This window comes from Rhinopithecus roxellana, chromosome 5 (genome assembly GCF_007565055.1).
Source record: "Rhinopithecus roxellana isolate Shanxi Qingling chromosome 5, ASM756505v1, whole genome shotgun sequence".
NCBI lineage: Eukaryota > Metazoa > Chordata > Mammalia > Primates > Cercopithecidae > Rhinopithecus > Rhinopithecus roxellana.
In genome coordinates this window covers 45,855,783-45,872,655 of record NC_044553.1, presented here as the reverse complement: position 1 = coordinate 45,872,655, position 16,873 = coordinate 45,855,783, and the positions used below count along the sequence as shown (strand labels likewise).

Below are 16,873 nucleotides of genomic sequence, written 5' to 3'. Positions count from 1 at the left end.
CTCTAGAGAAACATAGTTGTACAACTTGGCATGTGACTTGTCTATAATATTTAAGTTTTATAAAACAATATTTCAGTAGCCTAAATAAAAGAACTCCTTGGTCATCTTCTCTGAATTTGAAACCTTTAAAGCTTTTGTAGCTGAATATCACTTTGCTCTACATGAAGAAAATTTAATTTTTCTTTCTTTATAGAAGAGCCATAATAACCAACATAAAATCGATTCTCATCTAATCTATTTCTCTGCTTTTATTTCAATTTTTAAAGTTGCCATTTCTTTAAAAGATTTACTGTCTTACTTGGATTTACTGTTTTTCAATTTTTTTCAAATGTATTTAGGTAATTCAGTTTTGATACTCAACTCTGTTTTTCACTTTTATATCCATTTAAATATTTTGACATTGGAAGCTTATACTTGGCTATTACTATAAACAATAGGTTTGACTGTATAGGGATTAAATAATTTGTCTTTTATTTTTCTTCTAGCAATGTGCAGGTTCTATCTGTGAGAAATATGGCTTAGAGGAGTGTACGTGTGCCAGTTCTGATGGCAAAGATGATAAAGAATTATGCCATGTATGCTGTATGAAGAAAAGTAAGGCTTTTAAAAGTACAGGAGTATAAAATCTGCCTCAAACTATTATTTTCTCCTAAATTTTAAGTGTTAAACTTTGACCTGTAGTTTGGCCAGATAGTTTCCAGCTCAATCTGTCCTCTTGAGGAGATTATAAATGTAACATAGCATTGTCTCTCTATCATTATGGTCTCTACGATGTTTTAAAAATGATAAACTAGACAAAACATTGCCAGTTTTACAGCAGTGATTTACATAAACACTGTTAGACTTTAAGTCATTGTGGACGCTGGATCAAGACTTGCTGGTTGCTTGTTGACATTGTAACATTTAATGTGAATTACTAATGGCATTACCCAGCCTAACTAGAGAAGGTCTATATAACATGTTATGGTAATGATTTCAGACAGTTTTTTTTCCCTCGTTATATTTCCGCAACTGGAAATCTGATCTTCAACTTATATTTGAATCTGATCTTCAGCTTATATTTGGCATTTCTTTTCCAGTGGACCCATCAACTTGTGCCAGTACAGGGTCTGTGCAGTGGAGTAGGCACTTCAGTGGTCGAACCATCACCCTGCAACCTGGATCCCCTTGCAACGATTTTAGAGGTTACTGTGATGTTTTCATGCGGTGCAGATTAGTAGATGCTGATGGTCCTCTAGCTAGGCTTAAAAAAGCAATTTTTAGTCCAGAGCTCTATGAAAACATTGCTGAATGGATTGTGGTAAGTATAGTTTTTATTTACAAAGAAAACTTAAAGTGGTTTGATCTTAATTTTACTTGGCCAGAAGTCATCAAAGTTATGAGAAAACAACTTAACTATTGATATTAGAATGACTTTATATGAATATTTCTGGTTATTATTTCCTTCTGAAGTGATCAGAATAATGTGTATCATTCATAGATTGCTTGGTAGGTGATGGGAGTCATTCTGTTTTACCGCACTCCTTAGTTCATCTCCTGGATGGGTTACTTCTTTTGGTGCATATAGGGCATTTTCATGGGACTTTAAAAAGTTTTTTTGTTGTTGTCTTTCAAGACAACTTATTTGCCCAAATCATGGACTAATTGGTGATTTTTCCTGATCTTTCAGTATAATCTCTGGGTCTTCATCTTGTTTGTAATAGGAAATGTTGAACAGAGTAAGATCAGATACACAGCCTTTTGTAGATCTACTAATGATTATGGACGTTCATCCAGTAGTAATCCGCTGAATGCTTATTTTTAAGCCCACTTATCTCCAGGTTGTTCAAACATGGAATTACCTGATATTTTCTTAAAAGATTGTCAAGAATGCCTGTCCCAGCTTACTTAACTGTTCATGCTTTAAAAGTGATTACATTAAAATATCTATAGGAAGCTTGCAAATGATGTATATGAGAATGTGCTATAATTGAACTGAATGTAGGTTTGCTTTGGAAATTGACTTATAACTCAGATTCCCCTTTCTCAGATTATTGTGTGTGTGTGTGTGTGTGTGTGTGTGTGTGTGTGTTCAGGACTATGGATGCCTTAAAGCACAAAAAGATGTTGTTTGGGATGTCAGTCTTTTTTGATACTCTTCTGATAACATTCTAGAGTAAAAATTTTATAGTTACCTCCAGCATTTAAAATGATGTTTACCATTCCTAGGATACTTTAGGATATGTGGTTTTTAGATATGTAGTGATCATGGAGTAGAAGGATTGTTGAAATTGGATTTAGGAGATCTACCCAGGTTTCAAACCAAATACTTGAGCAGTTAACTTAGGTTTCCTTAAAACATGTTACTCTTTTTTTTTTTTTTTAATTCCTGTGCTTACTGCACAGTAAGTTCTAGTGAATATCCTGTCAAACTGAAGTTCTCTTCTGGTACCATGGTATAGTGGAAAGAGCACAGGTTTGAGAATCACGTAAGGACTCAGATAATCTTTCTGGCATTTATCAATTCTGTGACTTCAAGCAACTTACCTTTCTTGGCCTTTCTTTATTTTCAACTCAGCTTTTTTTTTCTTCTTCTGATTATCTCTAATAAGAAAAGTTGAAATTTGGCATACTTGTCTACTGTAGAGGACAGTGTATGCAGAAAAGGAAAGAGGATCTCAGAATTACGTTCTACTGAGTATATATTGTGCTAGATACTTTGGGTTTTTGGGGTACTAAATCATATCATCTAAACATAGTATTTTTTCACTTTTCTCTGTTAGCTCTAATTCTGACTCATTATATTATTTAGAATTTCAAATGCTCATTTGTTTTCACTTTAAAAATATTTAATAGACATGATCTTCTAAGCATTTTTAAGACCTTTTCTCCTCATATTTTAGATGTGAGGATTAATGAAATGTTTCACAATGAATTGGCAATATGAAATCTTTTCTTGTGCTCTGGAACTAATTAATCAGACACTTTCACGAGTTTATAGACATTGACTTTAAGTGTATGTAGGATAGAACATGCCTTTATTTTATATCATCGTTGACAGTCATATGCCAATCTTTTGAATAGCATGCTCATAATGTGTGAAGAGTCCCGCTAGGCTGTTGGTGCATTTGTGGGCATTAACCACATCAAGCAGTAAGATAATAAACATCCGCTTCTTTGCAAGTTACCTTGTCTCATTTGCTTATGTGTATAGTTTACTTGCATACCAGGGTTTATCATGTTAGCAAAGTGCCCTTGCAGTTAGTAATACAGATTATCAGGATGCTGTGGTGTAAGAAGCTGTGAAAGAAGTGAGGGGTTAGTTTCACTACTTTCCTTTCCAGTGGTGCCTGGTGGCCTTTTGTCTTCTTTTGTGGTACACTATGGCAGCTTCTCTCCTCATGCAGGGTAGAGTAAGAAGAACTTTAACAATTTAGAACTTCAGTGCATGGGTTATTGACTGCTGCTACTGATACCATGGAAACGATACTTTCTTTTCTGTGTTGACAGCTATGTTTTGATTTTTCCAAATACATTTACTGTATTTGCTGAGTGCCTACTGTGTATCTGGACAGGAGAAAATGATAAACATCCTTTGGATTTATCCAAGAGTCATCTAATTCTTGAAACGTTTAAGAGCATTCATCAGTGAATCTGTTGACACCTTATTTCGGCATCTCCTTTTCTTTAATTAGGGATTGAGGGCAGTGGTAATTCATTTCCAGTTTCTTCTATAGTTGATGTGTTCTGATTTTCTGTATCTTTCATGTTAGGTTTGACATTGTAGAAAACCACCTCTTACCTTCACTTTTATTTTTCAAATTTATTGTTGTGTTTCCCCTCCTTTTAAAAATCATTGCCTGATAATTTTGTGGCTTTTTCTTTTTAATTTGTTTGGATTTATCAGGAGTTTGTATTTTTTTATTGCTAGTTTTTCAAGAGTCAAACACCTTCTCATTTTAAAATTAATTTCCACTGCATAGTTTGCTATAATTTTATGCATCTAAGTATTAAGTGTCTGGTATTCTTTATGAATGAAAGATTTAGAGCACTGTTTCCCAAATGCTTAACAGAACACTAGTCCCATTGGATGTGCTAGGGCTTCAATGGTCAAATGAATCTGGAAAACACTGCTCCATACTATAGACCTTTCTTGGAGATTCGTGAGAAGATTATGAGAAGTCCTGCAATAAATACATATTTTAAACTTCATTTTCCAAACTTACCTAACCCTAGAACCTTTTATCGTGAAAAGACTAAGTCGTAAATATCCTTAGATGTCATTTGGGAAAATATTGATTAATAGCTGTAGTTCTCAATCCTGGTTGTATACCAGAATCACCCTGGGGTTTGGACTAATTAAATCAGAATCTCTTGGGTTTAAGTATCTGGGTCTTTTAAAACTCTCCAGTTAATTCTGATGAAGAGCCAGGGTTAAGAACCACTCATCTAGAACGGGGGCTGGCAAACTATGGCCCATGGGCCAAATCCAGCCCATGCCTCTTTCTGTGTGGCTCAGAAGCTAAGAACGGTTTTTGCATTTTTAAATGATTGAAAAAAAAATTTTAAATCGTCAAAATAACAGTCTTTTAAAAATCATATGAAATTCAAATTTCTGTATTGTTAAATAACATTTTATTGGAACATGGCCACACCCATTTGTTTACACATTGTCTGTGGCTGCTTTGGCACTTTGAGTGGCTGCAACGGTGACTGTATGACCCCACCAAACCTAAAATGTTTATCTGGGCTTTTATGGGAAATATTTGCCAACTCCTGATTGAGAGCGATGATCTCAAAGTGTAGGCCTGAGAAGTAGCATCAGCATCCCCTGGGAACTTCATAGAAATGCAAATTCTCAGGTTCTATTCCAGACCCACTGAGTCAGTGGTTGAGGGTGCATGCTAATAGTTTGTCTGCCATTTTTTTTGGTCTCTGCGATATGAGGACTCCTTTTTAAAAAGACTTGTAACAGAAATTTTCCATTTTGTCATCCTGATATGTTGAAAATAGAAGGTGGTTTTCACTTTGTGGAACAGGCCACATAGATAGCATAGCACTTATGAAACTTTAACAACAAAGATATAATATTATTGGAGGGTTTTTAGCATATAGTGAGGACACAGTATACATCTGCTAGATGAGTGAAGCAGATTTCTCAAATGTAATAATTTATATGGAAAAGAGTAAAAATTGTGCATATTAACTTTGAAACTGGAATGTTTTCGGGTTCCTGTTAGTGAGATTTTATCTTACTTGCCCAGGCTGAGCTTGAAGTAGCCAAAAGTTTAGTAGCAAGTTGCTTTCTGCTTGGCAGATTGCTATTGCTGCTGCTGCTAGTGGTGGTGGTGGGAGTTTGAAGGATAGGAGGAGTATATGGTCAAAGTCCAGACTGCCCCTATAGGGATGAGATAATCAGTATCATGACAAGGAACTGTGGGCCCCACATGGTCTTGTGACCCATGGAAACTCAAGAATGCATTTGCTGAGAGTGAGCATTGTTCAACACTGGAGTATTCATTGAAAGGATTATATGGTTGACTTTCTGGAGGTCTTTAAGAACAGTAGATTATCTTATGTCTGAAGAGAGTTGAGTACATGTGTTCCCTGTCCTCGCTCATGCACTTTTTTTAGATGATACTTGCTTTATCGTTTTGTTACCATACAGGTTCTTTTTCTTTTTGTTTATATTTAGATTATCATATTAAATACTATTGTAATTAATACATAATAAATTAGACTATTTAATTTTGACTTTTTACTTTATTATTGGCTATGTTTAAGTGCCTGTATTAAACATCATCTCTCTGTTTCTTATGTAGAATTATTTTCTGAGTTGAAAAACTTCTTGAGTTTTTGAAAAATTTTGAAAAATTTGAAGGTTGGATGTCTTCTCTTTGTCCCTAACGTTTTGCTTAACACCCTTGTCTCTGAGATATAAGACCCTGGCACTCAGTTTACATTCAGTAAATGTTCATTGAATGAATGACAACTCCCCTTTCATTCAGGCTAATAGGTGGGCAATTTGTGATCTTTCCTTTTGAGAGAAATGCATATTTTACATTTACTAGCCTAGTCAGTATTCCTTTCCCTGATTTTATAGTATGTTTAAAGGAGATAGCATGCAATTTAGCATTTAACTCATTCTCTTTTAAAAAGATAAACTATCAAAGGTGGCCGTACTTACTAATATTTTCAGATGCACTGTTGTTTTGTTTAGTTTTTCTTGCTATCTTCTGTCTGTTGCCATATTCCATTTCCCCACACGTTAAATTCACAAAAGCTACTATCATTGCCACTAAAACATCTCGAGCATTGGGCTTGTGATACAGTTACCTGAAAAAATTAAGAAGAAAGCCAGGAATACTGTGCTAGAAGAAACTGGAAGTTCTCGAGGGCTTGAGTGCCATATTTTATTATATATCTGTTGATCTGAACTGGGACTAGGTTCTTTTTACCTTTGTTTTCTACAGTTTTAACCTCTATTAAATCTGGGCTTTCTGTCTCCAGTCTGCCTCTCTTACTGCCATAGTGTATACTTGTATGGTGCTTTATTTAAATCTGTAGGCCAGGTACAGTAGCTTATACCTTTAATCTTAGCACTTTGGGAGGTTGAGGAGGGAGAATTGCTGGAGACCAGCAGTTGAAGACCGACCTGGACAACCTAGCAAGACCCTGTGTACGCAAATAAATCAATAAATGAATTCGCAGGGTGTGGCAGCATGTACCTTGTAGTCCCAGCTACTCAGGAGGATCACTACAGCCCAGGAGGGCAAGGCTGCAGTGAGCCATGATTGCACCATTGCATTCCAGCCTGGGCGACAGAGCAAGACCCTGTCTTTTAAAAGAAAAAACAAAACAAAACAAAAAAAGAAGAGTGTGTAGGTACTAAAAAGACTATCATTAAATATATCCAAACCAGTTTTACTGTCCTATCTCTGTTGTAACGGCCTTGTCACATTATTTGTATGTGTAGGCAATCTAGAAATAATAAATGAGCTGTTAGATATGTTTCAAGGTCAGTATTTAAATACTGACTTACTTGTAATAAGTAGTTCAACAGGTATTGTGTTTGTTGGCTCAGTACTGAGGTAATAGGATATAAGTCCAGGGAGCTCACAGGTCAGTTTGGGATAGAGAACACAGGCCAGAGAAACGTATCTTCAGTCTGTATGCTGTTTTCACAGAACTAGGAGAACCTATTAGGAAAAGCCTTTAAGGCGGTAACGCCAGAACTAAGTTCTTTTTTTATTTTTATTTTTGAAATGGAGTCTCACTCAGCCGCCTAGGCTGGAGTGCAGTGGTGTAATCTCAGCTCACTGCAACCACCATCTCCCAGGTTCAAGTGGTTCTCCTGTCTCAGCCTCCCAGGTAGCTGGGATTACAGGCACCTGCCATCATGCTTGGCTAATTTTTGTATTTTAGTACAGATGGAGTTTCACTATGTTGGCCAGGCTGGTCTTGAACACCTGACCTCAGGTGATCCACCCGCCCCAGCTTCCCACAGTGCTAGGATTACAGACATGAGCCACCATGCCTGGCCAAGCTAAGTGCTTAAGAATTAGTAGAAGTAGAGAGTACAGAAATATTTTATGGGGATAGAGCCTGTGAAAAAGTCACAGAAGTATGAATTTTGCAAAACAAACATTTTTTTTCTACTTTTTTTCTTTTGAAAAGTTTGATTATTCTTTCTTTAATTGACAAAGTAATACTACATTCAAAAGTAGGCCTTTCCCCCCGGACCCCCAGTCTTTTCAGGATGGATTTCTTGTGTATTCTCTGAAACTGTCTATACTACTCTAAGGGTATATACTTTTTAAAAAGGTGGAATCATATACACTTTGCTGTACTTTATCATGTGCTCAAGTTTTTGCTTTTGCTGTTTTTCCTCTCTCCTACATAATGGTCTGTCTTGGAAATCTTTGGTGGGAAGCATTCAAAGAAGGGTTTGACACAAAGGAGTAACATGGTCAGTTCCATATTTTAGGTAGCCATAACACTGATGGCCATATTTTCATAAAAATGAAAGTAAAGATGAAGGAAGGAAATATATTCAAGGTGATAGTGACTTTAGGAATAGATCTGTATCTCCTTTACCCAACTTGCCCATCAACCTGAGAAAGCTAGTAGGAAAACTCTGAAGCTTTTGCACTCATGGATTGGCTCACATTAGAGGTGTTGCTACTTCCCCAGCAGGTGTTTGGAAATGTACGGTTGTTGTCAGAGTAACTGAAGGGGCTCTACAGGCATTTGATGGATGGGGGCCAGAGATGCTAAACTGCATTACTCAAAATGGTCCCATACTGTTGTGACAGACGGAGAGTGGCCTTCTACCCTGTCTTACGATAAGTAGCAGGTCTGTTATTTGAGGATGAATAAAAACAAAAAACAATAGGAGTCTATGGAATATCTATATAATAAAGGAATGGGAACATCATCCTAAAGACTAACAAGGAGAGCAGAACTCTGAACATGATTTTTATAGAAAACAAAATAAAATTAAAAAAAAAAATCTGGCAGTCTCAAGAAGTAGCTTTTAAAAAGTAGATTGTAAAGTTTTAATTTCCAAGGCAGATTCAGCCCTGTCAGCATGTTTTTTATAGTCTACACATTGTTTTAAGAAATTTCTCACAAGTTTGCCAGCACTTAAAAATAGATTTTAAACAAAAATTCCAATATATTGCTTCTCTTGAAAAATCAGATCTTTAAGCATTAAGGTTGAATTGCATTCCACCTTACCTGCCATGTAAGCTTTTTAGTTTGCAGTCCCTGCAGTAACAAGCAATGTGAGGGACAACCATGATACAGTTTTTACAGACTGAACAATAAACATGAAAATAAAGAGAAGGAAGGTGTTTGTGGGACTCTTCTGTACAGAAATCTAATCTGAGAATTAAACAAGACTGAGAAATGACACTCAAGTGTAAATAATTCCAAGTTTGATTTTAAAATTGAATATATAAGTATGTGTGTGTGTGCGTGTATATGTGTGTATGTATATATCTCTTTCCCTTTTTTGTTCTCTCTCCTTTTGTTGAAGCAGTTAATTCCTAAAGCCATTAGGTGAGCCCAAGCAAGGTAGGCAGTCCACACCAAACTTGGGGAGCTGCAGTGGCACAGAGCAGAGTGTTGGAACCTGACCAGTTTCGGAAGGTGTGGGATGGGGAAGACTACCAGTATGGGGTTTCAGAGCCCAAGTAGAGTGAGAAGTGCACCCCTGTGGAGGAATGACTGGCATGGGATGTCAAGAGTGCAAGTAGGATGAGGAAGGTGTCTACATAGGAGGGGTAGGACTAAAAGAAACCAGGGCTTTTTGGAGAAATGGCAGATTCCAAGGCTGGGGTAGGGAAAGAACAAGATAAATCTGGAACTTCTTATTGGGCCAGAAAGTAAGAAAGGGCTCAAAGAATGATGAGGACATGTTCAAAAAACACAATAATGTCAGTAACTGATTATATATATATATAAAATAGGAAACCATGAGGGAATAAATAAATGAATACATTGAAAGTTTGAAGAAGAACAGGGTATTTACATACTTCCAAATTACGTCCCTACAAAATATTCATTGTCTACAAAAGGGAAACAAGAATCATGGTAAAATTTGGCAGATAACACCTTAACCCAGTGATCAAGTTAACATCAGCAGTAATGAAATAAAAATCACGTGCTACCTGATAGGATGCAGCGAGAACACAGCATCTGTGATATTCTTACCAAAGATGTGTGACCTGAATTTGATCACAAAGAAACACCAGAGAAACCCAAATTGAAGGACATTCCCATACAAAATAACTGCCCTGTAATCTTCAAAAGTATCAAGGTCATAAAAAACAAGGAAGGACTGGAATATTTCCAAATCAAAGGAGAGTAAAGAAACATGGTGGCTAAATATAGCACACAATTCTGAACTGGATGGTATTGGGACAAATGGCAAAACCTGAATGGGGTCTGAGGATTAAATGTTAGTAATATATCAGCCCTGATTTCCTGATTTTGGTGATCGTCTTGTTATCTAGGAAACCACCCTTATGTTGTAGAAATTATATGCTAAAATGTTCAGGAGTAACAGCATGGTGCTAGCAACTTACTCTGAGGTGCTTCCAGATTTTTAAAAGGTTTTTTTTTGTTTTTGTTTGTTTGTTTGTTTGAGGTGGAGTCTCATTCTGTGGCCCAGGCTGGAGTGCAGTGGCGCAATCTCGGCTCACTGCAACCTCTGCCTTCTGGGTTCAAGCGATTCTCCCCACTCAGCCTCCTAAGTAGCTGGGATTACAGGCACCTGCCATCATGCCCGGCTAATTTTTGTATTTTTAGTAGAGACCAGGTTTCACCATGTTGGCCCGGCTGGTCTCGAACTCCTGACCTTAGGTGATCCACCCGCCCAGCCTCCCAAAGTGCTGGGAGCCACCATGCCCAGCCTCAGGTTTTTAAAAGGTTTTTGAATTGTACTTGCAGCTTTTCTTTAAGTTTGAGTTCAAAATAAAACAAATTTTTATAAAGTAGGAAAGGCTTTACGTACATACAGAAAAAGTGGCTTGGGATATTTTGCCACAACATGCCTTTTAATTTTAGCATTTCTCTCATTAATGCTAAAATTAGCATTAGTATTACTTTAATTACATAAAGACTGCTGGAAAAAGTAAACAGTGTAGAAGTGGTACCCAGTTTAAGTTCCTAAGTCATAGAAAATCTTAAGTGGGAGTTTTGCTAGAAACAATCAGTAGTAACTATGTATGTGTTACAATGATCTGTGTTAAGTAAAGGTTCAGTTTTAAAGTTGTAAATATTTTGTATGATGTTTATTAGTACATGTGGTCTTAAAACAAAGTTTTAATATTTGGAATTGCAAAATATAATTTGAGACTAGACACATTAATTTTCCTATAAATTTATCAATAATTTTTGAAGGTTTTTCTGTTTGGCTAATTGATTTGTTTAATATAGTTCAGTTTAAAAGTGAAGTTTTGGTTTCTTCTAAGACTGGATGAACTTTGCCTGCTGCTAAAATATATGTCTTCTTCCACTTTTCTTTCTTTTTTTTTTTTTTTTTTTGAGACGGAGTCTCGCTCTGTCGCCCAGGCTGGAGTGCAGTGGCTGGATCTCAGCTCACTGCAAGCTCCGCCTCCCGGGTTTATGCCATTCTCCTGTCTCAGCCTCCCGAGTAGCTGGGACTACAGGCGCCGGCCACCTCGCCCGGCTAGTTCTTTGTATTTTTTTTTTAGTAGAGACGGGGTTTCACCGTGTTAGCCAGGATGGTCTCGATCTCCTGACCTTGTGATCCGCCCATCTCGGCCTCCCAAAGTGCTGGGATTACAGGCTTGAGCCACCGCGCCCGGCCTTTTCTTCTACTTTTCATATTTAAAATTAAAGATAGTTAATCTATAAACTAATGAATAAAATAAAGATATTATGTATAATGTAATGAAAACTAATGTATATAAAAAGTGATTTCATAACTAGTCCGAGTCTCAGATTCCAAATGAAATAGAAGAGGAAAAGGGTGTCTCAAAAGAGATAGAATTCCAGTCTTAACTTTGATAATTAGAAAGCAATAAAGAGTAATTTTAAAATCTATTCACTAGTAGAATTTAAAGCAAGTTACATGCTTTCTAAGCCATGGAAAGTATAAACGCAAACAAAACATAGTCTATAAGAGTAAGAGGAGATCCTTTTGTAGTTCGTAAGTGTGATGATTGGGTTTGCACACTCTTATGTAGGATATGCCTCCCTCAAACCTTGTTAGGGCATTGTGACATTACCCATTTGAGGGAGAAAAAAGAGTAAGGGGAAAACACAAAGGAAATATAAACCAGAAAATATTTAATAACATGGGAAAATACAATATAACTATATGCAAGATGACCCCAGTTTTGTATTTGTGTTCATGTGTATGACAAATGTCATTATATGTAGAAAAGAGACTGAAAAACATCAGATTGAGCAGTTTCCTCTATGAGATGAAATTATGGGTGATTTCCATTTTCTCCTTTAAACTTTTTTTTATATTTAAACAATATACATGTGCAAATATCTAACATATGTATACAACTCCTAAACAAATGTTCTTTAAAAATTACAATATACTGTGTTCTATTCTATCTTTTATATACTGTAAAAGGTATTCTAAAATATTTTGTAGATTTTTTTTTTTTCAGTGGAAAAATCTGTTTATTTCTAGGCTCATTGGTGGGCAGTGTTACTTATGGGAATTGCTCTGATCATGCTAATGGCTGGATTTATTAAGATATGCAGTGTTCACACTCCAAGTAGTAATCCAAAGTTGCCTCCTCCTAAACCACTTCCAGGTAAGAATATTTGAGCAAGATACATGTTTATGTAACTCAGAATTGTTTAGCAGGTAGAGTTGAATTATAAATGAGTCTTTAGTAACTAATGTTATAGTACTTTCTTCTTAAGAATGGGATTATTGGATGAATGATTTAGTTGATATTTGTGTGCTTTTCGTCAATCCAGTCTGGGCAGTGACTGCTAAGTTAATGCTGATGTATTTGAATGTCTGAATATTTAGAACTAGAAATTTTAAATTTTGCTTGGTATTTGTTTTCTTGGTTATATATATACATACATATATATTCTAACATCTTGTCGTGATTATGGTAAACTACTTTAAAATTATTGATCTTTCTATTCTAATAGTTGTGCTTCTCATATTGTTGTCCTTCCTTCCCTTCCATCTTCCCTTCCTCCTGCCTTCACTTCCTTCTTTTTCTTTCTTTCACTATGTTGCCCGGGCTGGACTTAATCCAGAACTCAAGCAATCCTCCCCACCTGAGCCTCCTAAGTAGCTGGGACTACGGGCACGTGCACTGCGCCCAGCTCTCTTACTGTTTTTACTGTTTGTGCTCTTGAAATATTTTCTGGCACATAAGCTTATTTTCCCCCAGGGTGATGCTTATGGGGAAATACAGATCCCAGTCTGTGGGAAAGTCTTAGAGTAGAGGATTCATTCACCAAATAAGCATAGTCAAGTATTCTCCATTCCTGAAAACAACTCTTTAGTTCTGGTCTCCACCTTTTTCCTCTCAGGGAGACATAGCATGAGGAAGGACCCTCTTTAGATGAGCTGTGGGCATTGGAAGGAGAAAAGGATAGGAAGTAAACCTTTCGTATTGTTTAGTCCCCTCTGTTTATCCCTCCCCCTCTCCAAGGTATTCGTAGCTATTCTCTACAGGTGTGGGGACAGACATTGTCTCAGGGCAGCGGCAGGGGAGAACCAGAGCTAAATGACAGCAGTTCCCTCTCCTGCTGCTCTCAGACTTCTTATAAAGTGTCTTGCCTCAGGCAAATCCACTACCTTACACAAAGTAGTTCAAAACTAGATTTCTTATGCTTTTTCCCTGTTTTCCCTCAATTGTTCACCTGCATTTACCTGTCTGGGGCAAGATGGCCAATAGTCATGCTAGGACAGTATCTTAGTGAGAATTAGAGAAAATTTGATTTTTATGTCATTGCTTTTCTTAAATTCACAATGTTAGTTAGCACTCTGGAACTTACGTTAGTATTTAAGGAAGTTCAAAGGGCCACATGACACTTTTTAGATACTGTTACCAATTGTTGTCTCATTCAGTGAAACATTTTATGTGTATATTAATTTCATTTTAAATAAATAGCACCTTTAAAAGCTTAGAAAACTAGCTGTCATTTATTGAACCCTCACAAAAAGTGTTAAACATTTTTATATGAATTATATAATCTTTACAACAGGCTATCTACATTAATTATCATCCCTGTTTTACAGTGTAGGCATCTGAGTCTCAGGTTAAGGCGTTTGCTCAAAGACAGTAATTCCCTCATATGGATTCCATCCACAGAATCTGTGATATTAATCTAGATTAATCTAATACTTGTGGCTGTTGAGCACTGAAATGTAGCTAGTTTCCATTGAAATGTGCTGTTTTAATTAAAATACATGCCAGAGTTTGAAGATTTAGTATAAAAAATGAAATATTTTGTTAGTAATTTTTTACATTGATTACATATTGAAATAACACTTTGGCTATGTTAATTTAAATAAATTAAAAAATATTATTAAAATTATTTCACCTTTTAAACCTTTTTTATTACGGCTATCAAAGATTTTAAATTACATTGGTGGCCCATATTATTGGACAGCACTGAACTAAAACCTTTCTTATTGAAACAGCAGCTTTGCTTTTAAAGACTGAAAAGCTCATGATTGATAAATCTGTTTTGCTTTTGTTTGTGGCTCACAGGCACTTTAAAGAGGAGGAGACCTCCACAGCCCGTTCAGCAACCCCAGCGTCAGCGGCCCCGAGAGAGTTACCAAATGGGACACATGAGACGCTAACTGCAGCTTTTGCCTTGGTTCTTCCTAGTGCCTACAATGGGAAAACTTCACTCCAAAGAGAAACCTATTAAGTCATCATCTCCAAACTAAACCCTCACAAGTAACAGTTGAAGAAAAAATGGCAAGAGATCATGTCCTCAGACCAGGTGGAATTACTTAAATTTTAAAGCCTGAAAATTCCAATTTGGGGGTGGGAGGTGGAAAAGGAACCCAATTTTCTTATGAACAGATATTTTTAACTTAATGGCACAAAGTCTTAGAATATTATTATGTGCCCCGTGTTCCCTGTTCTTCGTTGCTGCATTTTCTTCACTTGCAGGCAAACTTGGCTCTCAATAAACTTTTACCACAAATTGAAATACATATATTTTTTTCAACTGCCAATCAAGGCTAGGAGGCTCGACCACCTCAACATTGGAGACATCACTTGCCAATGTACATACCTTGTTATATGCAGACATGTATTTCTTATGTACACTGTACTTCTGTGTGCAATTGTAAACAGAAATTGCAATATGGATGTTTCTTTGTATTATAAAATTTTTCCGCTCTTAATGAAAAATTACTGTTTAATTGACATACTCAGGATAACAGAGAATGGTGGTATTCAGTGGTCCAGGATTCTGTAATGCTTTACACAGGCAGTTTTGAAATGAAAATCAATTTACCTTTTTCTTATGATGGAGTTGGTTTTGATACTCATTTTTTTCTTTATCACATGGCTGCTACGGGCACAAGTGACTATGCTGAAGAACACAGTTGAGTGTTGTGCAAACTGGACATAGCAGCATATACTACTTCAGAGTTCATGATGTAGATGTCTGGTTTCTGCTTACGTCTTTTAAACTTTCTAATTCAATTCCATTTTTCAGTTGATAGGTGAAATTTTATTCATGCTTTGATAGAAATTATGTCAATGAAATGATTCTTTTTATTTGTAGCCTACTAATTTGTGTTTTTCATATATCTGAAATATGCTAATTATGTTTTCTGTCTGATACAGAAAAGAAAAGCTGTGTCTTTATCAAAATATTTGAACAGTTTTTTCAGCATATCATCACTGATCATTGGTAACCACTAAAGATGAGTAATTTGCTTAAGTAGTAGTTAAAATTGTAGATAGGCCTTCTGACATTTTTTTTCCTAAAATTTTTAACAGCATTGAAGGTGAAACAGCACAATGTCCCATTCCAAATTTATTTTTGAAACAGATGTAAATAATTGGCATTTTAAAGAAAGAGAAAGCAAAAACATTTAACATATTAACAGGCTTATTGCTATGCAGGAAATAGAAGGGGCATTACAAAAACTGAAGCTTGTGACATATTTATTGCTTCTGTTTTCCAACTACATCACTTCAATTAGAAGTAAAGCTATGATTTTCCTGACTTTACATAGGAGGCAAATTTAGAGAAAGTTGTAAAGATTTCTATGTTTTGGGTTTTTTTTTTTTCCTTTTTTTTTTTTAAGAGTATAAGGTTTACACAATCATTCTCATAATGTGACGCAAGCCAGCAAGGCCAAAAATGCTAGAGAAAATAATGGGATCTCTTCCTTGTAAACTTGTACAGTATGTGGTGACTTTTTCAAAATACAGCTTTTTGTACATGATTTAGAGACAAATTTTGTACATGAAACCCCAGATAGACTATAAATAATTCTAAACAAACAAGTAGGTAGATATGTATGTAATTGCTTTTAAATCATTTAAATGCCTTTGTTTTTGGACTGTGCAAAGGTTGGAAGTGGGTTTGCATTTCTAAAATGGTGACTTTTATTCTGCAAGAGTTCTTAGTAACTTCTTGAGTGGTAGACTTTGGAACATGTAAATTTTTTGCTTGTAATGTTATCCTGTGGTAGGGTTTTGGCAGGTACACACACTGCCCTATTTTATTTTGAGTCTAAGTTAAATGTTTTCTGAAAAGAGATACATGCACTGAACTCTTTCCACTGCGAAACAAGATGTGGTAAAATAAAAGGATCAAGAAAAATGAGATCTAATACTACTGTCAGTTTTAATGTCCACTGTGTTTTATACAGTATCTTTTTTTGTTCACTTTGGAAATTTTTACTAAAAATTGCAAAAAATAAAGTATTGTGCAAAGATGTAAGGTTTTTTGAAACTTGAAATGCATTAATAAATAGACTTGATTAAATCAACTTGAAGGTTCTATACTCTTTGAACTTGTGAGAACGATCACAAGAAACTTCCCACAAGGCAGGTTTTCTTACAGTTGTCTCTTCCTGCAAGAGTATAGATTATCTTTATTCTTAACACCCAACTAATCTCAACTGCATTACGTTGTTTCTAATCAATATTCAGTGCTTGTCTTGGTGGAAGAGGTGAGTCATTTTGAAAACTTATGGTCTTGTTTATATGTGTTTTTCAAAGTTTTTAATGCTAAGTACCTCATTTATTTTAAAAAGCCTGATTTAATGATAAGTCTATTTAAAATTTTGAGCCAACATTTTTCTGTTCATAGCAAATGTGGAGAGAATTGACATTTCAGTGTTATCTAGAAAAGGAATTGTAAGCCCAGAATAGTTCCCTGCATGGGGTAATCT

At 35.9% G+C, this 16,873-nt stretch overlaps 1 protein-coding gene and 1 non-coding gene across 2 annotated transcripts in view; both read left to right on the top strand.

The window, feature by feature from the left end:
- The window catches only part of ADAM10 (ADAM metallopeptidase domain 10), a 161,808-nt gene extending 145,340 nt beyond the window's left edge, over positions 1-16,468 (top strand). Inside the window, exons 13-16 of the mRNA XM_010374256.2 lie at positions 486-594; positions 1,080-1,300; positions 12,158-12,284; positions 14,214-16,468. Coding sequence (XP_010372558.1) covers positions 486-594; positions 1,080-1,300; positions 12,158-12,284; positions 14,214-14,308 — 552 coding nt within the window. The 3' untranslated portion in view covers positions 14,309-16,468. The remainder of the gene's footprint in view (positions 1-485; positions 595-1,079; positions 1,301-12,157; positions 12,285-14,213) is intronic.
- LOC115898063 lies at positions 11,645-11,748 on the top strand. The gene has a single exon (XR_004057820.1). It is a non-coding gene; the product is annotated as a small nucleolar RNA U13 (small nucleolar RNA).
- Positions 16,469-16,873: the final 405 nt, after the last annotated feature.